Source organism: Castor canadensis, chromosome 9 (assembly GCF_047511655.1).
Source record: "Castor canadensis chromosome 9, mCasCan1.hap1v2, whole genome shotgun sequence".
Lineage (NCBI taxonomy): Eukaryota > Metazoa > Chordata > Mammalia > Rodentia > Castoridae > Castor > Castor canadensis.
Genome location: NC_133394.1, coordinates 110,983,263 through 111,010,886, shown reverse-complemented (window position 1 = coordinate 111,010,886; position 27,624 = coordinate 110,983,263). Strand labels below are relative to the sequence as shown.

General features: G+C 45.7%; 1 protein-coding gene across 1 annotated transcript; it reads right to left on the bottom strand.

Moving 5' to 3' along the window:
- On the bottom strand, positions 1 to 26,079 carry Spink2 (serine peptidase inhibitor Kazal type 2). Its single transcript, XM_074041136.1, has 7 exons — positions 25,978 to 26,079; positions 22,318 to 22,395; positions 20,321 to 20,407; positions 10,713 to 10,845; positions 8,034 to 8,077; positions 1,265 to 1,374; positions 1 to 223 (listed from the first exon to the last, which is right to left on the bottom strand). Exons 1-7 carry the CDS (start codon positions 26,077 to 26,079, stop codon positions 178 to 180), a joined length of 600 nt encoding a protein of 199 aa, XP_073897237.1. The 3' UTR covers positions 1 to 177.
- Positions 26,080 to 27,624: the final 1,545 nt, after the last annotated feature.

The window sequence follows — 27,624 nt, the reverse complement described above, 5'->3', positions numbered from 1 at the left end:
AACAAGGATTTTTTTTTTTAATTACCCATCACTACACATGACTGTCTTAAATACCTCCTCTCAGAAAGAGGTGAGTTAACAAATCTCATGCAAAGAAACATAGAAAAAGAGAAAGGGGGGAGAAGACTCCCCTAGCGGGGAAGGTAGGCTCTTTGTCCTCTCCTGCAAACGGCCCCATCAGCATGGCCCACTTCGGATGATTTTGATATCGTGGCCATCCTCCCTGCAAAAGGAACAGCCAGAAAAATGATATTATTACCTAGAGTGAAACGGTCTCACCATTTGTCATTACACATTAGATTCCTTCCAGGGCTACATTTATTTAATCATGTTTAGGGTAAATATGGAGAACACAGAGGGGGAACATCTCTACTCCCCACCTGCTGTTTTCTCCCTAACCCCAGAGCACTAACTCCTGAGAAACGCTCAGAAAAAACAGGCTGCTCCGTGAAAACTGAACTCAGAGAATGGGCCTGAGCTGTGCAAGGCAGCACACCTGAAGCAGGGATTCTGATCACCTGGCCAGATGTGCTACACGAATTGCATCAGATACCACACACTGACACTTAGCAAGGTGCTCCTGTTACCCCACTGGTAATAGAGGGTATGCAGGTCATCTGCACTTGTCCTCTAAGTTTAAAGAACACGTCATATCCCATGGAGTTTAGCTGTTAAGTATAGTCTCAATTTGTGTGTGTGTATGTGTGCAGTACTTGGGAATGAACCCAGCCCTCATGTTTATGCTAGGCACACTCTACCACTGAGCTATGCCCCCAGCCCCCAGATATGCTTCCTCTTTCCCCCCTCCCTCTTTCCCTTCCTCTCTTCTTCCCTTTCTTCCTTCTTCTTCCTTTTTTTGTTCTTTTCTTTTCCCCTCAATTAAGACAGGGTCTTACTATGTTGCCCAGAATGACCTCAAACCTCCAGCTCTTCTGCCTCCATCCCAAATGCAGGCATTCCAGGTATAAAGCCCACACCTGGCCCTAACTATGCTCTTCTTTGACAAGATGGCACAGCCACAAGGCAGCAACATAACTTGATTCCCTGATCTACAGTTGACTAATCCCATTGACCTGAAAAATGCATTGAGGATTTTACATTTTCTTAAATGTCATAAGACATTAAAATGTCTCGTGTTCTTAAATGACATAAGAACGACTTATGTCACATTTGATTCTTACATACAAGAGTCGCTACCTCCCAATAATAAAAATTCAAGAAATGAAGGAAACGTGGCTAGTCTATTGCTGTAAAATCATATTACCAGATTTTCATGCACAGAGTACATTCACTGGCATAAGTGGCCATGTCACTACCACAGACAGCCTTAAGGTTCCTGGGGCATATTGGTAACTTATAACGAGTACAGTTTGGCTAGAAAAGAGAAAAGGAGAAAGAAATTAAGAGAATGACTTGAAATATATGCATTACAAAGTAGCTAAGGGGAGGAAGTGGACAATGTCCCAAATCTCCCTAGATTTCTTAGAAACATCTACACAAATATTTTTTTTCCAAACACACACAAAAAATGATTTTCCATTGCAAAAATCACATGCAACGTTAAGGCAATAGTTCAAAGACACTACATTTGAAAAAGGACCTCAGAAATTGGTGATGTGGCTTGAGCGGTAGAGTGTGCCTGCCTAGCAAGCACATCCTGAGTGCAAATCCCTGTGTTGCTCAGTGAAACTCAGAGGACTACATCTGGCTGATTTTTTTTGTTTGTTTGTTTTTTTGAGACAGGTCTCATTAGGTACCCCAGGCTGACTCAAACTTCTCAGTCTTCTGGGTGCTGGGATTACAGGCATGAGCAATTATACCATTCTGGCTGATTTTTAAATAAAAACCCAATACATAATACCATAATAACCTTACTATCATCTAGTTTTAAAATTTACACTCCATTACAATCTCTAGGTGGGTGCTCTGTACCTCCCTCCTTAGTCCCTTGGTATAATGGCAAGTTCAGAATTGGGGTTATGGTTTAAAGGTACCCTCCCCCAGCCTCACAACAGATGGGTGAAAGTCCTAGAATGGGCCCTTAATTTGGAGATAGGGTCTTTTTTTCCAGTACTGGGATTTGAATTCAGGGCCTCACACTTGCTAGGCAGGAGTTCTATCCCTTGAACCCTTCTGCCACTCTTTTTTTATGTTGGGTATTTTTGAGATAGAGTCTTGCGTTTGTTGCTCAGAGCTGGCCTCGAACCACAATCCTTCTGATCTCTGCCTCCCAAGTAGCTAAGTTACAGGTGTGGACTGGTGCACAGCTCGAGATAGGGTCTTTATAGAGGTAATCAAGTTAAAATGAGGTCAAGTGGGCCCAATACAATGTAACTGATATCTTTACAAAAAGGTAGACTGTGAGAGTCATGTGCAGAGAGAAGGGAACAACTGGTAGGGACCCACCTCTCCCTGGGACACTGGGACAGAAGTGAAGCATTATTTCTCTCTCTCTCTCTCTCTCTCTCTCTCTCTCTGTGTGTGTGTGTGTGTGTGTGTGTGTGTGTGTGTGTGTGTGTTTGGTGGTACTGGGGTTTGAACTCAGGTCTCACACTTGCTAAGCAGGCACTCTTAACACTTGAGCCAAGCGTCCAACCCTTACAGCACTATTAAATATTGAGAAAGTACTGGTGGTGGTAAGCCTATGTTTTAAGCTCCTTTCTGAAAGGCTTTATTTTTCCTTTAACTGTGCTGAGATTTGGGGCCTGGGGAGACTTGACTCCCTAGCTGACAGCTGTTACACCCTTTACTGGACTGCTAACCAGGCAGCCTGACTCTCCTCACGCCAACCCTTGCCAAAGCACAACTCCAGCTACAGAAGACGCTGCTCCAGCAAGCAGCTAGCGCCTCCCGCTCAACAAGACCAACTGTCACTTGGGGGAAGGGGGCGGGGTTGCGGAAAACCGAAGACCTGTGATTGGCAAACACAGTCCTTCATTTGCGTAATGGGCTGTACCATGAGCGGTGCAAACATGAGGAGAGGGTCGTGATTGGCGCAGACATCTCCGCCCCTTCCCCCTTTGGCTGTATAAACAGGCTACCCCACGCTCTTGGGCAGTTGGGACTCTTTGGTGTTCCAACATGAGGCCGCACGGAAGGCTCTCTCTCCAGCTTGGGGGAGGGGGCAGAGTAGAGAGGGTGGTGTCGCGACAGGCAGCAGCTGGCAGCAAAGAATAAGGCGGGCCGCATAGAGCTCTAACACTTAAGCATCGGAGTCACCTGGTGTGCGGATCCTTTGGCGGAGAGACCTCTTACACTGCAGGAGCTGTAACACTTAGGGCTCCAAACCCCGTGCTGCTGCCCTAGCTCTCAAATGCTGCTGACTGCCACTGTAACCCGCTCTGCTGCCTGCAAATACCTGCAAAGGCCCAGAATAACTGGAGCAGCTTCTCCTTGTCCACCACGAGTTCTATCTGGGTAGAGCAGAAGGACCGCAGCAGCTGGTTTGTAACAAGATCGTGTAAAGACAGAACACCACTGGCAGCCAGGAAGTGCCCGAGGCTGCCAGACGCTGGGAGAGAGACTGAAAGGGTCTTCATCGCCCTCAGAAGGAAGCAGCCCCACCAACACCTTTATTTTGAACTCCAAAACAACGGAGTTGTGAGACAGTTTCTGTTGCTGATGCTGCCTGGTGTGTGGTCCTTTGTAACAGAAACCCTAATATGGGGAACTCATTGATTTGATTTGATTTGATGGAATTGAGGCCAGAAAGATGACATGCACTGCTCATTAACCTCTGGTTACCAGCAGGGCTAGGTAGGACTAGAACTGGTCATGGTGATAAGACTAACAAACGCCAAATACACCTGGGCACAGGTGACTCACGCCTGTAATCCTAGCTACTCAGGAGGCAGAGATCAGAAGGATCGAAGTTCAAAGCCAGCTCAGGCAAATACTTTGTGAAACCCTATCTCGAAAACACCCTTCACAACAAAAGGACTGGTCTAGGCTGGCCTCAAACTCCTGGTTCAAGAGCTCCTCCTGCCTCTCAGCCTCTCAGCCTCCTGCGTAGCTAGGAGCATAGGCGAGCACCACTGTGGCTAGCTCTCTTTTAGAGTAAATCATTAGCTGGAGACCAATGGCTCATGCCTGTAATCCTAGCTACCTGGGAGGATGAGATCAGAAGGATTGAGACTGGAGGCCAGCCCTGGCAAATTGTTTGCAAGACCTTATCTCCAAAACAATCCACAGCAAAATGAATTGGAGGTGTAGCTCAAGCAATTGAGTGCCTGCTTTGCAAGCATGAATCCCTGAGTTCAAACACCATTTCCAATTAAAAAAAAAAAAAAGTAAATAGTAATCATTTTCCTTACCTTGGAGTAAAAGAAGTGACCCCATCTTCATGCTGAATAAATACACCTTTTCCATTGGTATCATCTGGATTTATAAAGACCTAAGCAGCACTGGCGTGCACCAGGCTTTGCTGCTAGTCCCTTCATGCCTCAGTCAACACTGCTCTCTATGCAGGGCCTGCTGCGTTCTTGCTTCTCCAGCCTTGCTGAGGTGGCACCTTCTAGGGCTGTTCTACAGAAGACTGGAACTATTGGTCATGGCTCATTTAATTGAAAGGCTCAATTAAAGCAAGGAGCGATAACAAAAAATAGTACACAGCCCAAACATTTTATCTTAAAGCATATCAGTGTACATGAACTTGCCTGCCTAGTGGTGTAAGACAACGGGAGGGCACATGGCCGCATGAAATACTACTATAAGATTACTCCCTTGCAACTAGGTGCAGTCATGGCTCGGGGTAAAAGTGCAATTGCTATGCAGCAGCCATTAGGAATCTCCTTCAAAAGAAAGCTGATTATAGTGGGCGTGGTAGCACATGCCTGTAATTCTTACACTCTGGAGGCAGGAGGATTGTGAGTTTAAGGCCAGCCTGAGCTGGACTCTGCTGAAAAGGGGACAGAGAGAGAAAGAAAGAGAAAGAGAGAGAGAGAGAGAGAGAGAGAGAGAGAGAGAGAGAGAGAGAGAGAGAGTGGAGCTGGTACATGTCCTTTGCTCCCCTTCCCCTCTCTACTCCCCTTCCCCCTCATTTTCTTGTTTTGTTTTTTGGTGGTACTGGGGTTTGAACTCAGAGCTTCATGCTTGCTAAGCAGGCCCTCTACTGCTTGAGCCACTCCACCAGCCCTCTCCCTCAATCTTTATCCTTCTTCATACATTCCTCCATCCTGCTGTAATCGTTTTCCTTCTGACCAAGAGAGCATAGCATGGCAGCAATGTGAGCAGTTATTTTGAACTGCTGTGACTTGCAGTGCTATCTAATCCTAACCAGTACAAAGGATAAAACCTGTCCTTTCAATATTCCAACTAATTAGCACTCTGTGTGCTCTCACTACAAAAATCCATAACATATCACATATGATTTCCATTTTCAGTTCCTTTAAATCAGGGTTTCTCAATCATGGCCCTATTCACATTTTGGAACAGATCATAATTGCTGTGGGAGGCCTCACTGTGCATTTTAAGAAGTCTAGCAGACTTTCTGTTCTGTACACACCAGATAGCAATAACAGCTCTCCAGTCAGGATGATTAAAACTGATATTCTGCAGCTGGGCACCAGTGGCTCATACCTATGATCCTAGCTACTTGGGAGGCTGAGGACCCAGTCCAAAGCCAAGCCCAGGCAAAAAAGTTTTCAAGAACCCATCTCAACTGCTAGCTGGGCATAGTGGTTCTTGCCTGTCATCCCAGCTATAGCAGGAACTGCAAAATAGAAGATTGTAGTTCAGGATGCAAAAAAGCAAAACCCTGTATCAAAAATAACCAGAGTAAAGAGCTGGAGATGTGGCTCAAGCAGTAGAGAGCCTGTCTAACAAGTGCACTGGCCTGAGTTCAAAGCACAGTACCACCACCACCAACAACAACAAATATATATATTCTGAACTGGGTGTCTTGGTGCATGACTGTAATGCCAGCACTCAGGAGACTGAAGACGAAGATGACCACGGGTTCAGGGCCAGCCTGAGCTATATAGCAAGGACCATACCCTAGGACCTCATGCATGCTAGGCAGGAACTTTATCACCAAACCACATCCTGTTTCTTTATTAAAACTGCAAATATGATTGCGCTCAATAGATGCTCTATGTGCATACATACTTGTTTCTCCATACACTTCTGTGTGCAGGTGCTGCATTGATGGGAATAGCCACTTCTGTAATCCACTTGTTTCAGGCCTGCACACTGCCCTGACGCCCCACCTCCTACCTCAGTCTTGTTTCCCTCCTACTGAGATTTTAACCTTCGACTTCCCTTTAGGAAAGCAAATATCCCCACTTTAATTTGGTTTTTGTAAGAATTCACCTCCCCCAAGACTATGATTTAAAAAAAAAATTCCTGTAATCTTAGAACTTGGGAGGAGGAGGCAGGAAGATGGAAAGTTAGAGGACAGCAATGGCTGTGAAATGAGACACTGTCTGAAAACAAACAAAAACAACAATAAAAGACCCCCCAAAAATGTACCTTTACACATCTTATTCCCAGAGGATACATTTCTAGCACTGGACCACTAGGTTGAAAGGAGAAAAAATCTATACAACTGTAATAAATATTATCAAATTACAAAAAACAATGACATTTTACATGTCTGCTGGAAACAAAACTTCCCCCAGTGGAGCAGTGCTGTAAACCACCATGGGAATTTAAAGATTTGCAAAACAAAGATTTGTAAAATAAAAGTTTTTAAGAATCTTTCCCCAATTATTTACAGTTGTTTTACCTACTTCTAATCCAATAGTCACACGTTAAAAGCAACTTGTCTTTTAGCAAGTATTTCTAAAGCACCTGAAAGTTCTCATCTAGATGATAACTTTCTTTACACTCATGTTTATATTGTCTTTACAATTTTGTTTTTTGAGACAGGGTCTCACTACATAGCCGAGACTGGCCTGTAATTCAGTATCCTCCTGTCTCAGCCACCTAAGTGCTGGGATTACAGGTATGTGCTATCACATCCAGCTGTCTTTACACTTTTGAGAGTGGCAACTGGCCATGTTATATACACATTATATACTTGAATCTGAGGGCTGGTAAAGTGCCTGCCTAGGTTAAGATTCTTGAGCCCTGATTCCATCCCCAGCACCACTGCGACAAAACAAAATCTCTGCTGATGGGAAAGATGAACTCTACTGGCATACAAAGAGAAAAGTCTAGGGATGAGTGTGGCTCCAGTGTGGGGCCCTGGGCTCAGTCCCCAGGACCACCAGAGAGACACAGAAAGAGCAGTCTATGACCTGTGAGTGAGCAATAAGCCGCAAGACTCGGTTAGAGAAAGAAGGACCAGTTAGTTATGTGCAAGCTCCTTAAGTGGAGGGCATTTGGTGGGCTGAGTGTTTTACTGTTAACAACTATCTGCAGAATGGCAGCTCGCTAAAGTCAGATTTGTAGGAAAACAGACTGCTACCTCTAGTGACAGTCCAGGGACCAAACAGTAACCCATTTAGCAATCAGCCAAATGGCCAGGACTTGATTAAGAACTGACGGCCTCCCTACTTTTTGTTCTTGATTCCAATTTTGAACCAACCAGGGAGCACGGACCATGTACCTTTAGTCAGTCCCACAGGATGCCCCACTTCCTGTCAGCCCACTAATGCTTCCCTGGTGGAGAGCCTGCATCACGCTGAACCTGAAGCCTTCTTTTTTCCATATGACACTTTCTACTCATTTTGAGCCTCTGCCAACATAAGTGATGGTGGCTGACTCCCGTGCTATGACAAGCTCTGAATAAACACCCTCTGCTTGTCTTCATTTGGTCTTCATTTACATCCACAGAGTTTAATTTGATAATATATATAAAATGTCTAGAATAGGCATAACTGTTGGGCTGAGGAACTTTTCAGTCATTAAAGGAGTATTGAAGCAAACAAAGCCAGGAGGCCTTCCAAGACTGAGCTATTCTGACGAAAATTTACTTTTATCTGTATCAGAAGGCCTGCCTACAAGCCTGATTAGGAGGCAGTCAATGGTTTCTCGAAGGCGCTTGGGCCTCCCTGGGTAAGTACAGACAATACAAATGGTTTCCTACTTACTGTTCTATATTCAATTTGCTGATTAAATGTAAGGTCCGAAGAGGCTGAAAGGAGAAAACACAGACATTTTACAGCAGGTGACTTAGGTGAATTCCTGTTCTCAAAGAGTTGTGGAAACCCTAAACCCTGTTTCTGATTTGTGCACCCCTCCTCTCTTTCCCTCTGATGCCTAAGACTCTTTGAACCTCTCACTCCATGCCCTCCGAAAAAAAAATTTTTTTAAATACTTCTTTTCCCCTGGCACTTTTCTTTGTTTTTTGCAGTACTGTGGTTTGAATTCATGGGCCTACATCTTGAGCCACTCCACCAGCCCTTTTTTGTGATGGGTTTTTCCGAGATAGCATCCCACGAACTATTTGCCAGGGGTGACTTGGAACCACCATGGTCTTGATCTCAGCCTCCTGAGTAGCTAGGGTACAGGTGTGAGCCACCGCTGCCCGGCTCCCCTGGCACTTCTAACAGACACACAGAACATTTGACATTTGGTTGTAATCCTACTAGGTTTGGTTGAAAAAATACTCTGGCTGGCAGTGTAGCTCAAGTGCTAGAGTGACTGCCTAGCAAGTGTGGGGCCATAGTTCGAACCCCAGTCCCACCAAAAGGAAAAATAAAAAAAGTAACAAAAAACTGTGAGGCTAATTTACAAGTGTCAAGTAACTCTTTTTTGTTCTTTTTCTTTTTCTTTTGGGGGGGATGGGGAGGGAGTGGGGGGGGAATCGGGGGAGAGACAGTTCTCACTAAGTAGCCCAGGTTGGTCTCCATCTCAAGATCCTCCTAGTGCTGGGATTACAGCCATGCACCACCATGCCAGACTCATTGTGTTTAGATTTCATGTTTTATTTCCTTTTACATTTTTGCGGTACTGGGATTGAACCCGTGGCCTCATGAGGACTAGGCAAGCACCCACTTGAGTCACAGCCCCAGCCCATCGAGTAAGTAACTGGCTGCTCGGGTTTAATATACACAGACTTAGTAGTGGGTGTCAACATTTGAACTCCATTAGGGCGGGCTCGGGCCTGGCGTAGGAAAGCCCCTTATGTGTAGGGAGGACCCGCACCTATCCCTTAGGGATCAGCAGGAACACGGGGTCCCCACAAACCCAACTCCTGACCTTGGCACCCAAATACAGCACGAGAGGTGGCAGGTAGGGATCATCTGGAGCAGTAACCGAGGGCCCCGCACCCCGAAGCCGCCCACCGCCCGGTTCTCTCTGCGTCCCCAAGTCTGCAGGCGACCAGTGGGAACCGCCAGTAACGGTGCAGGGGCCAAGGTCACGGTCACTGGGCCGGGTGGGGACAATCACCGGCCACTCCCTCCTCCGGCCCCTTCCATGTCCTCGCTGCCAGGCCCGAGGACGTTACCTGAGAAGTCCCCGGCCAGGACCAACAGCACCAAGCCCAGCGCCAGGAGTGCCATCCTGGCCGCGGGGATCTCGCTTATGCAGGTGCGAGGGGAGGGGGCGCCGCGTGGGGAGGGGGCGCCGCGTGGGGAGGGGGGCGGGGGAGAGGGAGGGAGGGGGAGGGGAAGGCAGAGGAAAGGCGAGAGCTACCCAGCTCCATGAGAGAATGGGGCAGGCCCAGGAGGGGAAGACCAAGAACCTGGCCAAATAAAATGTGACAAAAATGCCTATAATCCTAACTATTCAGGAGACAGAGATCAGGAGGTAGGCGGTTCGAAGCCAGCCCAGGCAAATAGTTCACAAGCCCCTAATCTCAAAAACACCCATCCCCAAAAAAGGCTGGTGGAGTGGCTCAAGGTGAAGGCCCTGAGTTCAAACGCCAGCACTGCAGAATAAACAAAATCCACATGCATTTTCTTTAAAAAGAAAGAAAACCTAGCCAGAGCCCTGGAGACTACTTGTCAATCAACATCTATTTCTTAAGCATCCACTATGTCAGGACAGCTGAGGATACAGCCCTGAGCTCCACAAAGGAGGGCATGGCTCTCAAGAAGCTTTCTAGAGCGTGCTGGGGAGGGGCACAAAGGAAACACCACTACAATTTCTAAATTAAGTGCTGGGAAGAGAGGGGCAGGCTCAGAGGTGGCACTGGAGCTAAAAGTTGAAAGAAGAAGGAAGCTTGGTGAAGACATAAGGACAAGTGTTCCAGGTTCAAGGGAAGGCAAGTGCAAACATGCAGAAACAGGAGCCAGTTCAGCGTGTTCAAGGGACTGAAAGAGGTTCCTTGTGGCTGGAGGGGCTCTGTGTGAAGGAGAGGGAGGATGGAGTGGGCCACATAAGCCGGATGAGCTAGAAGCCAGGGAAGGGTTTTAGGAGGGAGAGTCCCTGATCTGCCTTATGTTTTAATAGATTCCAAGAAGAATGCATAGGTGAGAGAAGGGGAGGGGAGCACAAACTGGGTGGCTTTTGCAGTCAACCAAGAGATGCAGGTGACCTGGATTCATGTGTGTGGTGGTTTGATGAGAAGTGGTCAGATTGGAGATTTATTTTGAAGGTGGAACCAACTGGGGTGAAGAGAAGAATCAAGGGTGCTGGCTGGGCTTGAGGTGGGTGACAGTGCCATAATCATGGTGAAACCCATTTGGAGGGGATGCTTCTTAGGCATCCATGTGGATGTGTGGCAAAGGCACTTGGGACGATAAATATGGAGTGCTTGAGGGCTAGAGATGTAAGTGTGGAAGCCACTAGCAGCATATGGAAGGGATTGACAGCCAGGGTACCTGATGTCCAGGACAGAGCAGTGGAGGTCCAAGATCTGAACACAGGGCCACTGCTGGCCACAGATGGAGACACGACACGTGGGAAGCCAGTTAAGGAGGAAGAAACCGGGCAAGTGTCAGGAGATACCGTTCCCTAGAGAAGAAAGTGCCATGCCCATGTCATTTGCTGCTGTGAGGCAAATCGCAAGACTGAGCATGACTGTGGGCTCTGGAAGATGTAGTCACTAGTGATCTTAACGAGACCTATTTCAAAGATGTGATGAGGTCCAGAGCCCAAATATTGTGACAAATGTGACAAAGTAGAACAGGAAACGAAGACTTGTCCTTTGAGTTTTGCTATGAAGGGAATCCAGATATGGGCAGTGGGTAGCCTATGAGACCCTCCTTTGTCTTTTTTTTTTTTTTTAATTGCAGAACTGGGGTTGAACTGAGGGCCTACACCTTGAGCCACTCCACCAGCTCTTTTTTGTGAAGGGTATTATTGAAATAGGGTCACAAGAACTTTGCCCAAGCTGGCCTCCAACTGAGAGCCTCCTGATCTCTACCTCCTGAGTAGCTAGGATTACAAGTATAAGCTGCCAGTGTCTCAGGCCAGCCTCAAATTTATGATCCTCCTGCTTCAGCCTCCTGAATGCTGGGATTACAGGTGTGAACCACCATGCCCCACTCAAGAATAATTTTTCGGGGTGGAGGATAGTACTGGGGTTTGAACTCAGGGCTCTGCTCTTGCTAGGCAGGCTTTCTACCACTTAAGCCACTCCCCTAGTCTCAAGAATAATCATTTTTTACAGTCCACATCAAACAAAAATATCCCTAAGCCCAAGCAAGGAGTTCACTCACTTGACATAACACATGAAACCCAACCACAGTTCACTATAATCCCAGAACTAAGAGTAAAGTCATGTCCTAAAAACTTTTCCAATAGCTTCCTGAGCTAAGCAAGATTTGGTGAGGTCTACTGCCATCTAGTGGATGTGAGTTGATACAAGCGAGTGCCTCAGGTACTTTAATTTTCAAAGTGCTCTAATTTTATTTCCACCTTAACCTATGAAATAGACATTGTAATTCTTTAAAAAAAATACTTTAATATTTTGAGGCACTGGTGGCTCATGTCTGTAATCCTAGCTACTCAGGAGGCAGAAATCAGGAGGATCAAGTTTCAAAGCCAGCCTGGGCAAACAGTTTGTGAGACCCTATCTTTAAAAAAAAAATCACAAAGAGGGCTGACAGAGTAGCTCAGGTGGCAGAGCACCTGGCTAGCAGGCATGAAGCCCTGAGTTCAAACCCTAGTACCACAAAAAAAAGCCACTTTCATACTGTTGAGCACTTACTATGAGCCAGGCACTCTACATGAATGATCTAATTTATTCTGCTGTACAATCTAATATGTATTACCTATGTTTTTATTCCTAGTTACAGATAAGGAAGCTGAAAGAATTAAAAAGAAATAAGCCAATTTCTAAGAGCTCCAACAGTAAATGGGAACATCAGAATATGAATGGGGCTAGAATGGGGCATGCGCCATCAACATCACAGATGCTTCACGTGTCCATTTTTACAACCAGCTTGCTATACAGGTATCAACTAATTTAATCCTCACAAACCCTTATGAAATGAGTATAAGTATGATCCCTATTAGAAATGAGAAAGCCAAGGTACAGAGGAAGTGAGCAAGTTGTTCAAGACCATGAACTTGTGAAAAATGTAGCCAGAGCTGGCACCCAGAGAGATTTATTCCAGAGAACATGCTCTCAGGCAGTAAGCAAAAAAATGTTACGTTAATTTTGCAGACACCCATGGTGGTATGCAACCGTCATTCCAGCAACTCAGAAGGCAGAGGACACAAGGCAGAATTGCAAACCTGGGCAGCTGCATGTGAAAACTCTGTCTCAAAAAGAAAAAACAAAACAACCAAAAATGTTAATTTGGGAGCTGAGAATCACTTAGCATGGGTGAGGTCCTGGGAGAGGTACTTAATTTGGTTTTCCTCATCACAAATTGAATATATTCAGGAAGACAAAAAGAAGAAAAATTACTCAAAATTTCATCTTTCAAACACAACCACAATCCATATTTGGTATGCTTACTCCAAGCAGTAATTCTAAACTGTTTTCAAAATATAGTTATGATTATACTCCATATGAACCATTTTGTGTCCTTTTTTTTTTTTTGGCAGTACTGGGGTTTTGAACTCAGGATCTTTACCTTGAGCCACTCCACCAGCCCTTTTTTGTGAAGGGTTTTTTTGAGATAGGGTTTAGAGAACTATTTACCAGGGCTGGCTTCAAACCGTGATCCTTCTGATCTTTGCCTCATGAGTAGCTAGGATTACAGGCGTGAGCCTCTGGTGCCCGACTGAAAAGTGGCATTTTCATCCACATGTAGGATGGTTATTAGCTACGTGGCTACTGAACCCTTAAAATGTGGCTGGTGTGGATTGAAGTGTAATGTAAAATAGACTCCATATTCTAAACATTTATTTAAAAAGGACTGTAAAATGTTTTGATAATTTTTTTATATGGGTTATGTATTGAAATTATAATATTTTGGACATATAGGATTAAAATATATGATGAGGGCTAGGGGTGTAGCTCAATGATAGAGTGCTTGCCTAGTATGCCCACTGCCCCCACAAAAAGTGTCTAAACTGGTATGGTGGCACCCCCTTGTAATCTAAGCACTCAGGAGGATTCTGAATTCCAGGCTAGGCCGAGCTGTATGGTGAGACTCTGTCTCAAAAATATGAAATATACAGAGATAGATGATGAAAATTAATTTCACCTCTATCTTTTTTTTGTTTTGTTTTGGTTTGGTTTTTTGGTTGGACTGGGGTTTGAACTTAGGGCTTCACACTTGCAAAGTAGGTGTTCTTCCACTTAAGCTATATCTCTAGTCCATTTAGCTCTGTTTAGTTTGACGATGAGGTTTTGGGAACTATTTACTGGGGCTTGCCTTGAAATTTGATCCTCCTCATCTCAGCCTCCCAACTTGCCTAGGATTACAGGCGTGAGTTACTGGCTCCTGGCTTCTTCATGCTTTTTAAAATATGGCTACTAGCCAAGCACGAGTGGTTCATGCCTATAATCCTAGCAACTTGAGAAGCAGAGATCAGGAGGATTGAGGTTCAAAGCCAGCCCTACAAATAGTTCTCGAGACCCTATCTCAAAAAAAAAAAAACTAACCCTTCTCCAAAAGGGGCTGATGGAGTGACTCAAGATATAGGCCCGAGTTCAAACCCTACTACCACAAAAAAAAAAAAAGAAAGAAACTTAAAAATTATATGTGTAGCTCACATCATATTTTTTCTGGACAGTGATGCTCCAGACCAATGCTTTTCAAACTTTGACATGCAAATCAATTATTCAGGCTCTTGATAAAAAATGTAGGTTCTGGGATGGGGCCCAGTGGCATATATCTGTAATCCTACACTTTGAGAGTCTGAGGCAAGAGGATCTAGCATTCAAGGCCAACCTAGTCTACATAGCAGGACCCTGTCTTGGAAGAGAAAACAATGTAGGTTCTGATGCAGAAAGTTAGGTAGGGCCTAACTTTTCTGACTAGTTTTCAGTATTGACAGTGTGACCAAGGTGGACTACACTTTAAGAAGGAAGAAAGGGCCGGTGGCTGGCACCTGTAATCCTAGCTACTCAGGAGGTAGAGATCAGGAGGATCACGGTTCGAAGCCAGCCAGGTAAATATAAATAGTTCATGTGACCCTATCTCAAAAAACCTTTCACAAAAAAAAAGGCTGGTGAGTGGCTCAAGGTGTAAGCCCTGAGTTTAAACCCCAGTACTGCAAAAAAAAAAAGAAGAAGAAAGGAAGAAAGGTTCCAGTTGCGGGGGGAGGGGGAACAGAATAATATTAAAACTGTTTAAAAAAAACCCAGAAGTTGTGGGTGAGAGACCTGGGGACACAGTGCAAGGAAATGGTGCTTGCCTAGTATGTGCAAGGCCCTTGTTCAACCCTACCAGCAAACAAACAAAACTCTAGACAAACTTAACACAGCAAGCTGTGGTCAGGGAGCGTTTACAGACAGGAAACGGAAGTGCATTACAGAAGCAGCTTGATTAGTTACAGCTCAGCATTTGGGCACAGTAGCATCAGTCAGCCTGTGGTTGACTAAAGCTAGGTGCTGTGATTGGCCGAGACTCAGATAGTTGTCACAAAAGTTTATTCCTAAATTAGGCTTTCTGATAATGTCTAACACAAGTTGGGTTAGAGTTCACCATGGAGGAACTCATGGGATGGATGGATGCAGTCTCTGGCCAAATTTGGTTTAATTTAACAGGGCCCTTGGTAACACCTGTGCTTATCATGCAGCAGGAGGTAAAAGGGGGTTGTGAAGGAACCTGGGGGTGGGAGGAAAAGTGGCCTGAATGTTGTTGGGAAGCTATTATGGACTCATGTCAAGGAGAAATTATCAATGGGACACACTAAGAGACTAAAGAGGCCCGGCTGGATTCTAAACTAACAGGCTTCTGGTGACAGTAGTGAGACAGTGTCTGAATAATGGAAACCGGAAGCAGGCTTCCTAACACCGGGGAGGAGGGAGTGAACAGGACAGTCAACTAATCATTCTTTCTTTTTTCTCGAAAAAACAGTAGTTGAGGTAGAAGGCAGAGAGAGGAATTGGGACAAAAAGAGGATGGTTCATCGGGATACTGGTTTGGCTTTGTGGCGGAGCCCAGTCTATGGATTTATGAGAAAGGAAAGGACATGAAGGAGAAATCATCCCAGAGGACGTGGGTGGCTTCTTCTCTCCTAAATATACAACCCTGTTTACCAAATGTCTGCTGTGAGGCAGCTCCAGGAATAAACAGCCACAGCTTTTGAGACTCAAGGATTTCACAGTCTTGACTGCTAAGGGACCTCTGTGCTTCTCCTGAGGGACTGTGAGAGACGTGAATGAAACAGGCAGGAATCAGTGATGAGTAATTCTTTCTATAGGAAGCCGGTTTGGGGAAAGATACACATGTGGACCCCCAAATCCTCACAATTACATTTAAGCATTCTTTATTTCTCCATTGCCAAAGAGTTTCATTTCTTAGGCCAAAATTCCAGCAGTACCAGTTTTGCAGCCTGAGGTGACAACACTGGGTCTCTGAAGAAATGTTGAGCAAGATGAGGCCAGGTGGGGTCAGGGGTCTGGGAAAGGGTTCAGACACAGAGGTGGAGAAGAGGTTTTGTCACACCACCCTGATCTTGCACTTCCTACTAGACCTGGCAAGATTTCTACCCCACCCTAATCTTGTTTGTCTTTGAAGACAAAATGCCTATAGCCAGAGGTTCTTCTCAAAGTCAGCTAGCCCAAACAGGAAGGATCCAAGATGGCTGCCAGAGTGATTTCCAAACAACTTCTAACTTCATTATAATTCCACCTGCGTGCTAAATGACGCTCCCCCAGCGTCATACAGTTGACAACTGACAGGAGGACAACCAGAAAGAACTATAAAAGGAGGGAAAAGAGTTGGTGCTGGAATTTCCAGAAATCTTCTGCCCATTCCCAGAAAAGGCTGGAACATTCCCCCCTTTTATTAGCCCATCCAGCTCCATCATTGCTTTTACCCTATGTCTATGTTTTTGTTTGTGCTCTTTTTTTTTTCTCTCTCTCTCTCCCTCTCTCCAATTTTAGTATATGTGCTGCCAAAGTGAGGTAGGCTAGGATTAGGGAAAGTTCAGTACTCAGAAAAAATACATAACTTAACATTGTATGTGTGCGTAGGTTGCCCACACCTGGCCCAGGGATGGCTCAGACTGCCCTCACCTGGCTGGGAACCACCCATGCCCTCTCCACTCACTGATTATTGGATGGGAATCACCTGGTTCCTCCCTCCCCATAGGTTAGCATAAGTTTTGAAAGCACCTGGAGAAGGGAATCTGCCTCCAGATCCTACCTAGGGCCCGCCATGCTTCCTTTTGTATTTCCTTCCCTAACTTCTAATAAACCCCCTTTACCCTCACATGTCCTGCCATGGGTTCTTCCCCAAGGGACACAAAGAATTTGGAAGTCTCTGATCACAGACTGAACTACGCTAACAAAAGGAACCCTCTTCTACCTCCACCAGGCCTTGCTATGCAGTCCCAGCTAACCTCAAACTCTATCCTGCGATTCTCCTGCCTCAGCCTCAGAGCAGCTAGGATTACAGGTGACTTGCCCCATTGGGAGTCTGTAAACCCCCCATCCCCAAGAGTTTGAACTTGATTTTCTAGTCTGTCTCCCACTTCTGTTTTTTTGGGGTTTTTTTCCTCTTTTTGGTGGTACTGGGGTTTGAATTCAAAGCTTCATGCTTGTTAGGCAGGCACATTTACTACTTGAACCACTCTGCCAGCTTTTTTTTTGTGATAGTTTTGTTTTGTTTTTCTCTCAAAATCAGGTTTAGTGGATTATCTGCCCAGGCTGGTTTCAAACTCCTATCCTCCTGCTTCATGAGTAGCTAGGATTACAGAAATGAGCCACTGATGCCCAGCTTCACTTCCAGAGAGAAGAAAAGTCTCTTTTACTGCTCGACTGATGCTCCATGTTACCGTTTCCCTGATTCTGAGTGGGGAAAAAGACCCAGGGTCAAACGTTGGTAACAATTTGGCAACAAGACACAGTCACAGACCAGAAGCAACTACAAAAACTCCAGCCCCTTGCAAAATTCTGTTGCGAAAAATGCCACTCATGAGAAAAGTCTCATGTCCGTAGAGCAAAGTTTAATGGCAGGCCCAAACTGCCAGGCTGGGTAGGAGAAAGATGGCGCAGCCCAGACTCTGGGCCAGGCATGGCTTTTATAGAAGGGGGAGGGTAAGGAAGTTGGTGCATGCGCGGTAGTCTCTGGTAGGGGTGGGGCTGTCTTAGAGTGGGAATTTCTGTTTAAGGGCAGGGCTGTCCTTGGGAGTTTCTCAAGTGAGATCTGAGGATAAAATGGCCTCCGATTTACAAATGGCGACCTTATTGTTCTATCATTCTCCCATTTTTTTCTTTAATAATGATGAGAGTAGGGACTGAGGATCAGGAATTGGGGTGAAGCACCGGCCTCTCAGCTGCTTCCTGCTGGCAGGGGGCATTGTATGGGGCGAGATCCTCAGGCTCCTGTGTCCTGATGGGGGCCCTCATAGCAGTCCCCTGGATGGTTTTGGAGAGGTTGGTTGGTATCCCTGGAGGTACAACTGGTTAATTTTTGATTAGCAATAGCAGACATGTAGTATGACACAAGGGAGGAAGCTTAAGAATAGGAGAATAAGAAACATAGGCGTTAGGATGGGCATTGGCCAGGAGAACCACTGTGAAATGTTCTTCCCTAGAGGATTCCAAGAGTCCTCTAACTCCCTTCTCTGTTTTTCTAACTGTTCCTTGAGAGGTGCCACCACTGGGGGATCCCATTGAGTTTGACAGTAGTGGGTGTCGTGAGAATGACCAGATGAGGGCTGGTCCACCAAAGTCCCAATGGAGAGGGTAGAAGATCCTTTAGGAGAACAAGATTCCCTGGTTTAACAGAAATTGTTATAGGGTGAGGCAGGATCTGGTCTGCATGCTCTCTGAGAAGTTCCCTGAGAAGGTTAAGGTAAGGCAGGTAGTCAGCCAGAGGAGCAGGGTCTGTGGGAGGCAAGTTTTTTAAGAGAAATGGGTGGCCATACATTATTTAAGACCCAAATAGGAATATTAGGAGGAGCATAAAAAGGTGTCTGCTAAGGGAATGCATACCTAGGGATCTAAATTCTGCAAAATCCTGTAACTCCCAAGAAAGCTATAAGCTGCCTTATGGTATGGAGGTGTTGGAAATGGAAGATTGTGTTGATTGACTCATGACTCAGGCAGTGAGTCTGTCCCTTTAAGGCCATACCTAGGTAGGTGACCTGTGGGAGGCAGGGGCTGTCAGGATTTAAATGTAACACTCTTGTATAAAAGAGCACTCTAGCTCATTTTTTATATAACTTTGTAAATGTTTGTACCATATTTAGATAAAGTATAGACACAACACTGTTACAAGGTGGTCATTTAAGACACATAAGCAAATATGTAAATGAACTCTGATTTAGTAGTACTTAAAGCTTGACAAGATCAGCAGAAAATGCAAATAATTTCTTTGATAAAATCTTTCTCTGTAATGGTTTTTTGTAGATGTTACTCAGAGCAGAACAATATTAAGATAACCTTGTTATTTTATAGACATAGAGAATTTGATTTTAGTTTGACATGACCCTAAAAATCTTTTAGGCAACTCTTAGATTATACTCAACTTTAACTTTATTACACACCGAAGCTTTTTATTATACAGTTTTAAAACTGACCCAGACCTTTATATAACATACTAAACCCTTCGATGGCTTGTCTTTATCACTCCTATTTGAAACAATCTTTAGGACAAACCCTTCTTTACTAAATCCTTTCTCATCTAAAACCATTCCTTTTTCCTTTAACTTCTCAAAAAATATATTCACTACCTATCTATATCCTTTCCAGTTGTTTACTTTGTAATTTGTATTTTAAAATTAACTTTTATAAGAATTTTTAATTTATTATAGGGGCTGGAGCAACTAATTAGTAGCAGCCCTTGTTTTGGTTTTTTTTTTTGTAAGGAATTTATGATAGGCATAAGGCCTTTTTTTTGGCTTTTCTTTTTTGGTGCTAGGATTGAACCCAGGGCCTCTCATATACTAGGCAAGCTCTGTACCACTGAGCTACATCCCAGCCCATAAGGCCTTGTCTTCCCTCAGACTTGAGGGGATGTTATTTTTGGATGCAGAAACTGTGAGGGATCTTTGAGTTTTATTTGAATGGAGGGGGGGGCCAGCCTGGCTCACCCTACACTCATCTTATCAGTCCACACTGTGGAATGTATTTGTTTCTGAAGGAGGGGGCAGCAGAGATAGCTGCCTGGGGGAAAGGGGGGAGAATTTGAGCTTTTAGTTGAGATAGTAAATCCCATCCCAGCGGAGGCACTGGAGTTTCAGGAACTATGAGGAAAGGGTGACAGAAAGGAGGTCTCCCCAAGAGCAGGCCAGAGGCTGGGTAAACTAGTGCTCTAGGGGCTGGCCAGATTTGCTCCAAACGATAACCTTGTCATTGGACCGGAGACTGGGAGGGAAAGGGAAGACAGAGAAACGGGCTCCACTGTCTAGGAGGAGAATGACCTTTGCTTCTCTACCATTATGGCTACCCTGAGGCTCCTCAACATGGATGCCAAGAAGTGGAGTGTGCACAGGAGGCCGGGACCCATCAATACGTAGGAGGTGGCACCTCACCTTCCATCTGGTGATGGGGGCACTTTGACCTCCAGTGGTTACCTTTGCAGAGAGGGCAGGGTCCCGGTTGGGGGCGGGGCTGTCCCCCGGGCTGTCCCTCCTTTTTGCATTCCCTGTGGAAGTGCCCCTCCTGCCCACAGTGGAAGCAAACTCGAGATGCAGGCCCCAGTCGGGTGGGGCCTTCTCAGAGCTGCAATGAGGTCGTGGTGTTTTTTGTCTTTTTCTCTCCTTTTGGTAATATCCCGGTTACAGTATACAGACATGGCTAGCTGTATTAATTGGTCCAGTGATTTTTCTCCTTTAGCCACAGACTTTGAGTTTTTTACAACTATCTGGGGCTGACTGTTAGAAATTTATCTTTGAGGAGAACCTCTCTCACCTGTGACTCTGGGTCCACTGTGGTTTGCTTTCTGATAGTGTCCTTAAGATGCTTCGGAAAGGTAAGGGGATTTTCTTCAGGGCATTGCTGTAAAACAAAGTTGTTATTTCACATTGACACCTGATACTCTGGAGAGCAGGTCTCTGAACCATTCTGGGTCTCAGTTTCCTCACTGGAAGAATGAGGGATCTGGTCTAGGTTAAACTACTTTCTTCCACTATGAGATGGCTGAAGTGACATTAACGCCACTTATCTTTTTTATCATTTTTTTTTTGATTTAGCAATGTTGGGGAATTGAACATCTGGAAAGAACAAAACATTAGGATCCTGCCTTTTAGCCAGCAGCAGGGCCTTGCACATGCTGGGCAGACACTCTCCCAGCTACGTCCTTATCCCCAAATATTTTTTTCTTTTTCTTTGGCTGTACGGGGGCTTGAACTCAGGAGTTTATGCCTGCAAAGCAGCACTCTACTGCTTGAGCTACATCACCAGCCCCTTTTGATGTGGATGTGTCAAGGGGACTGCCTGTGCCCCTGTATGTAGGCACATTTATTCCCTCATTTCCAGGTGCCACTAGTTTTGGGGCTCATTGTAAATGGTAATCATTTCCAACCTGAGTGGCCTGGGCCAGAACCCATTGCTTTTCTAATGAGGAAAGAGTCTGCTCTAGTAGAAGCATAACATCCTTTCATGTCAATTGAAAGGTTTGGATCACAGAGATAAAGGCTTGAATGTATTTGTCTGGGCATCAGTATAGCTATCCAGATGTTTTTTAATTTCCCTTAGATCTGATAGCTGGAAGGGAACATAGACTCGCCCTCTTCCTACCATTACCTGTTGAAAGGGGAAGCACCCATTAGGAGGTTCTGAATATTGGGGTGGCTTAAAAGGTAGAAATTTGTGTAGGGGACCTCAGTTCACTTTTTTCCCTTTTATAGAAAAGGTCTAATTGGAGTATGGTATTGTAATTTCAGGAACCCATGAAGGCCACTTCTCTTGGTCACCCCAGGCATACTGAGGCCAGGCCTCGTACAAAGCTTCCAACATCTACAAACCAGAAGACTGGAAGGTGCAGGTCCCATCTGGAAAGAACAAAACATTAGGATCCTGCCTTTTAGCCAACAGCAGGCAGCCTCTTTAATAAAGGCTACCTTTTTAACAAAGGAATAAATCATCTGTAAAGTTAGAGAAGGGCATTCAGAGGGCATCCCGGGCCAATAACTGTGCCATATGGGACAACTAGTGTTAAAATTTGGAGGGAAAAGTTTATGCCAAGGCCGAAAGTATAGAAAGTTTTAAAGGAGAAGTTTATTATAGTAATGTTCATTTTTCTATTTCTGGGACTATAACCTTGAGCTAACAATTGGCTTACAAGGGCTGGGTCTGGTGCCCCGAGGTGTGATGTGGGGCTAGGAGCAGGGTGCATGCAAGGCACCGACCCCTCCACACACACCCAGGACAAGCGAGCCTGACTGCCTAGGCCTGATCCTGCGGCCTGTCGCCCCTCCCCCCTTCCTGTGTACTCTGTGTGCGTTTATTCTAGGGGAAGTGGCAGCGGGCCACAGCCACCGCATGTGTGGCTGGCAGCCTAGGATGTGTGTTGGGTTGGCCTATGGATTCTCTTAGCTATGGCAGGCATTCCTGCTGTGTAGGAGTGTGCCTATTTGCTTTCCCTCCTCCCCTTGTGGAGGCAGAGTTAGGGTGTTAGCATGGCGACTGCAGTTTTTTTGTAAGCACTTTTGCCTAGCAGCTGATTTAAAGTTACTTTAGACTGAGAGACCTGGAAAACTAATTGGAATAACAAGTCATAAGGTACCATGCTACAAGTTTTTCATGGGAGGCAGGGTCCCAGTAAGCCCAGGGAGGGGAAGAAAGACAGAGACAAAGGACACGTGGTGAAACCATGGAGGAGGCAGAAAGGTGTGCTGATATCTTAGGTAAGGGAGGGAAAGGCAGAGCCTGGAGGCATGACACACACCTGAGGGATTAGCCATCACCTGTGTCTCTAGGTCGCTCCCATTGACTGGTACTGGAACACTTTCAGCAACATGAAACGTCCATTCTCCGGTCACCGTCTCAGGAAAAAGGGGAATTAGATGGAGTTGGGGGGGAGGAAGAGAACCAGTCATCAGATGCCATAATCAAATAGGAGTCCCCCAACATAGCATGAGGCATACCTAAGTAAACTCCAGGCTTGGTCTCAGCCCACAGGGAGGGAGCATGAGCTCTCCCAGAGCTGGAATTGCCTTGAGGCCAGAGTTGGCAAGGAGTGGCATGACACCATGATGGGAAAGTCCTTCAGGAAGATAGGAAGAGACAGGCAGCCTGAGCAGTGCAAGAAGTCTGCTTATATGGGGAAGGAGGAGGTTCAGGAGAGGATTTGGTATAGAAGCTGGTTTAGAGGCTAATAGAACCTGCACAGGGGAGCAGGAAGTACAGAGAGAGGGTTTGGTGTGGAGATAGGAAAAAGATTTGGTGTAGGGTATTTCCTTCCAGTTACCAGAACACTCACAGAAATTGTATAAATCCCTTAAAATATTGGGATTGAAAGTGCCATTAAGTGGCCATTTGGAGGCATTGTCTGATTACAGAGAAAAATGAGCTTTTGGGGCTTAAGATCAGGCGTGAGGCATAGGGGCCCAAGATTGGCCAGAGACATCCCAGTGGGGAGTCTGAAGGAATTTTGGATGGTCCAACTCATGGTGAGGCCTAACCTGAGGAGAGACATGGTGGGCATCCCTGAAATATCAGGTCCTCAGGAGAGAGAGAGTAGATGTGGAACACCCAGGAGGAACGTCTTCCTTACAGGGGTCCACAGTCCCTCGTGGGGAACCCAGTTTCCAGGGATGGGAGTGAGCTGAGACCTAGCGCTAGGATTTCGAGAAAATAAGAGAGTGATCACGGATCTGCGTGCGAGAAAGACTCACCGAGAGAGGACCTTGAGGGAAGATTGGCCAGTGGTGGATGGCAAATTGGAGGTGTGCTGGGGCGGAGGAAATTCCCTGTGAACTAGTGAGGGAGCAGCATTTTCTAGGATTGGGGGTTCTGGCAAAGCAGCTCAGATCCCAGAGGAAGGGAAGGGGAGTTGAGAGAGAGAGAGAGAGAGACAGAGAGTGGGATGGTTTGCGGGAGGCCAGGAGAGCAAGGTCAGTGCCGGGAGCACACCCAATCTGAGTCATGGCACCAAAATGTTAGGAAAAATGCCGCTCACAAAGAAAGCTCACAAGAAAAGTCTCACGTCCATAGACCAAAGTTTAATGGCAGGTCCAAACTTCCAGGCTGGCTGGGGGAAAGATGGCGCAGCCCAGACTCTGAGTGAGGTGTGCCTTTTATAGAAGGGGGAGGTTAAGGAAGTTAGTGCATGCGCGGTAGTCTCTGGTAGGGATGGGGCTTGTCTTAGAGCGGGAATTTCTGTTTAAGGGTGGGGTTGTCCTTGAGAGTTTCTCAAGTGATGTCTGAGGATAAAATGGCCACCGATTTACAAACAGCGACATTATTCCATCAAATTCTACATCTGGCAGCAACTGGAGGGGGTCATGGGTTCAGGAGTAAAGTGTGCAGGGCTGCAGTGAGGGAGGGAGGTTCTTGGAAAGACTTTCAGTAATTTCTCCCCTTCTCTCAGCCAAAAAAACAGTTAAAAGAGAACATTAGGACCCAGGCCCATCCTTTGAACAGACCTGTCAGTTCAATCCATTAAACTGCCCTGGAGATTCCCTGAAGGGAAATCCACCTCCAAATATGGGCCCAAACTCAGCCCACCTGGGGGCTTGTGTAACTATTATCCCTGTGTATCTTATTTATATGCAAATATTCCAGAGCACAGCATCAAAGAACCCCCCAGGAGTGAGAAACGAGCACTCGCCTTCCAGCTTTTAGGTGTCTGCAGGGCCACAGAATCCCGGAGCTAACTAGAGATTTGGGAACAACTCTAGCAATGTGGCTTTCCCAGGGTTCAACCCTTCTTTGCCTTGCTCTCAGGGACTGCTGTCTCTATGATTCTTTTTCTCTTCCCACCATTGTTCTCTAGAGCAGGCTGTACCCCCAAAAGGAAGAGCTATTCAGGTTTTCCTTTCAGGGATAACTGTCTGCTCTGGTACACATGGATGGTATGTATGTTCAGAACTGGGTTCTTACCATGGCCGTGGAGGAAGACCATCTTGATATTTGCTCTGATCAATAAAAGCAGCCCAATTCTTTTCCCATATTGAACAGTTCACTGACATCTTTAAGGCCCAAGCACCTCACCAAAGAGTGTTTTAAAACCTCTCTCCTTTCTCAAAACTTCCCTGCTTGTAGCCACTGCTCCAACTTGAGTAGGCTTCCCATCCCAGCCTGCTGAGCTCACCTGCAACTCCAAAACCCCCACTTCTGCTTGCCAGCAGGAAACAGCCCTGCCAGGCCTTGGCCCTACTGTGAGGCAAGTCTGAAATTTCACATTCTGCAAAAGGCACACCCAACCCTAATGAATGACCTCTTTCTCTTCCCTCCTGTGGTTAGGTTTGTGAACTCATCCATATTCACACTCTTTCATTCAAAAAACATTTCTGGGGTGGGTGTCACTGGCTCACGCCTATAATCCTAGCAACTCAGGAGGCAGAAACCAGGAGGATCGAGGCTCAAAGCCAGCCTGGGGAAAATAGTTCTGTGAGACCCTATCTCAAAAAAACCTTCACAAAAATAGGGCTGGTGGAGTGGCTCAAGGTGAAGGCCCTGAGTTCAAACCCCAGTACTGGAAAAAAATTTTTTTTTTCTTGAGGCTGGGGATGGCATTGAGACAAGCTAAAATTAAGGAAAGTTTGGGATTCATAGAACTTAATATTGCCATTCAGATTGACCACCTGGCTCAGAATCACCCACGCCCCACCCCACTCACTGACTATTGGTGATTATAATTCCCATAGGTTAGCATAAGTTTTGAAAGCACCTGGAGAAGGGAATCTGCCTCCAGATCCTACCTAGGGCCCGCCATACTTCCTTTTGTATTTCCTTCCCTAACTTCTAATAAACCCCCTTTACACTCACATGTCCTGCCATGGATTCTTCCCCAAGGGACACAAAGAATTTGGAAGTCTTCTTATCACACTCCACCCCATCGACAACAGTATGTCTTGAGTGGTAGAAGGCCTGCTTAGCAAGTCCAAGGCCCTAAGTTCAAATCCCAATACCTCCCAAAAAAACAAAACCCAACAACAACGAAAAATTTGTGAGGGCCTATGCCATACCTGAAGGTTCACACTAAGAATATCAAGATTAGTAAAATGAACAGCCTCTTCCCCAGAGCTTATAGTTCAGTGAAAGAAGACTGAAGGAGTAAATACATTGCTATGTGACAGATGCTATGTTTGGGGATGTCAGGAAAACAATCAAAATGGAGTTCTGGTTCAGGGCATTTAGAGGGGAGTAGGGAGGCCACTGTTGATCAGATCCCAGACACATCAACAGTTGAACATTTGAACTGAGCTGCAGGCTCTGGAACTTTGTCAACTTCTAATGACTTGTGCTATAGGATTTAGGACTCCTGTCCCCCAAACTGAGGCAGGCTAAAAATAAAGATGCCATGGACTCTTCAGACCTCATACTAAACTCCTTATCTCAGCCCAGTGCTACAAAAAGTCTCAGGGTGATTCTGCTCTCAGAAACATGAGTATTGATCATACCTGGTCCCCATTCACCCGTTTATTGGTGCTCAGGGTTTTCCCCTCCCACAGGTTAGCATGCTCTTTTAAAAACAACATGTAACAGGGAGTCTGACCTATCATGGTCTATTGTGACTCCTTTCCCTAAGGAAAAGGAGTTGATAAACTCTTACTGCCTTCACGATGTCTACCTGTCCTGCCTGGCTGCATCCACATAAGATACAAGAATCTTGATTTTCTGTGTTGTATTATATTGTATATGACTACAATATAAAGACAGCTGTTGTTTGATAAAATGTAGGAACATATTTTCAATATTGCTTGAAGCTGATTTTCCAAACTGCAATCCTAGTATCAGAAATAAGGCCCACCGGAGCCACAAGTAAGGACACAGACAGATGAATCATCTAGGCAAGTCAATATTTACTTGTGCAGAAGGGTGGGCAGGCAGGAGGCCGAGCAAGCACATGGAGCGGGAAGTCTGCTACTTCTACCCTTAATGCTGAAGGTCCTGCCCCTCACCCACATTGGTCAGAGCTCAGGTTCATAGTCTTTTCATGATTGGCTGAAACTTGAGTAGCTAGGATTACAGGAGTGAACCACCGGCGCAGTGCCCGATTGGCTGAAACTTGAAACCAGGGAAGGGGTTGGCATTCTTGGTTTGGTGATGAATGAAACAACTTTACCAGAACCTTGGAACTTATATGAGTTAAAATGGTGACCTTATTACAGAATGGCCATTTGGCTATTGACACACAATGTGACAGAAAGACTTAATTCCTCACACTAGTTAGACCAAAATAAAGGCAATTTCCTTTGTTTTCAGTTGGGTTGGTTTCATTCTAGGTTGCCAGAGTGTTTCCCCAGTACCATACCATGCAGCACCACATGACAGTGCATATGGTAATTTCAGCACCCCAGAAGCTGAGGAAGAGGATTGAGAGTTTGAGGCCAGTCTGACCTGAGACCTTGTCTCAAGGGAAAAAAACAAAAAGTACCATAGAAATCCAGCCCAGACTTGGGGATCTTAGGCTTTTTAGAAGAGGAATGGGGGAGGACATCACAGATGGGCCAAAAAGACAGGGAAAAAGCTAGAAAGCAGTCCTGGCCCACCCTGACGGTGGAATACCTCTGAGTAGGCTTGGCTGGAGGGTAACGGCGGACAGGACAGGAGAAGGACTGTCACTGGAGCACGGATGAGGGGGCTCCCACAGTTTCTCAGTTTCTATGCAAAAACCACAGGTCTTTGAAATCCACAAACATTGAAAAGAGGTGTCTCATAACAAGGAGTCTTACAAGTGAAAGTTTTAGCAAGGATTTATTTGAGTATAGCAAGATAAAGTATGGTGGGGGGGTGGGAGAAACATTTCTTGTTCCCCACACAGGGCAAGGACTCAAAATGTCTCCAACTCTTAGCTTTTTAGTGGAGACCTGGGGGAATACACGTGGTGAAGGATAATGGGTCTGGGTGGGTGAGATGGCTGACGGGGAGGGGTCCATCCTGGCCTGCCCAAGTCAGAGATAATAGGTGTGCTTTAGAACTTTCTTTTGCTAGACATGGTTACTCTCCACCCATGCAAGGATGTTGCAGCTCCTTCACATCTCAGAGAGGAAAGCAGAAGCACGCAACTCTTCTCCCAGTTTTTGTAACTTAGCATCGAAAAGGAG

Excerpts from the sequence above, each read along its gene's own strand:
- Spink2 (XM_074041136.1), bottom strand. The coding sequence starts at position 26,079 with ATGATAGGTCAGACTCCCTGTTACATGTTGTTTTTAAAAGAGCATGCT. Across the intron at positions 10,846-20,320 it reads CAGTGGACCCAGAGTCACAG|GGAACGGTATCTCCTGACAC; the intron begins GTGAGAGAGGTT and ends TTTCTTCTCTAG. Across the intron at positions 224-1,264 it reads ACTCTGTGCATGAAAATCTG|GGAGGATGGCCACGATATCA; the intron begins GTAATATGATTT and ends TTCCTTTTGCAG.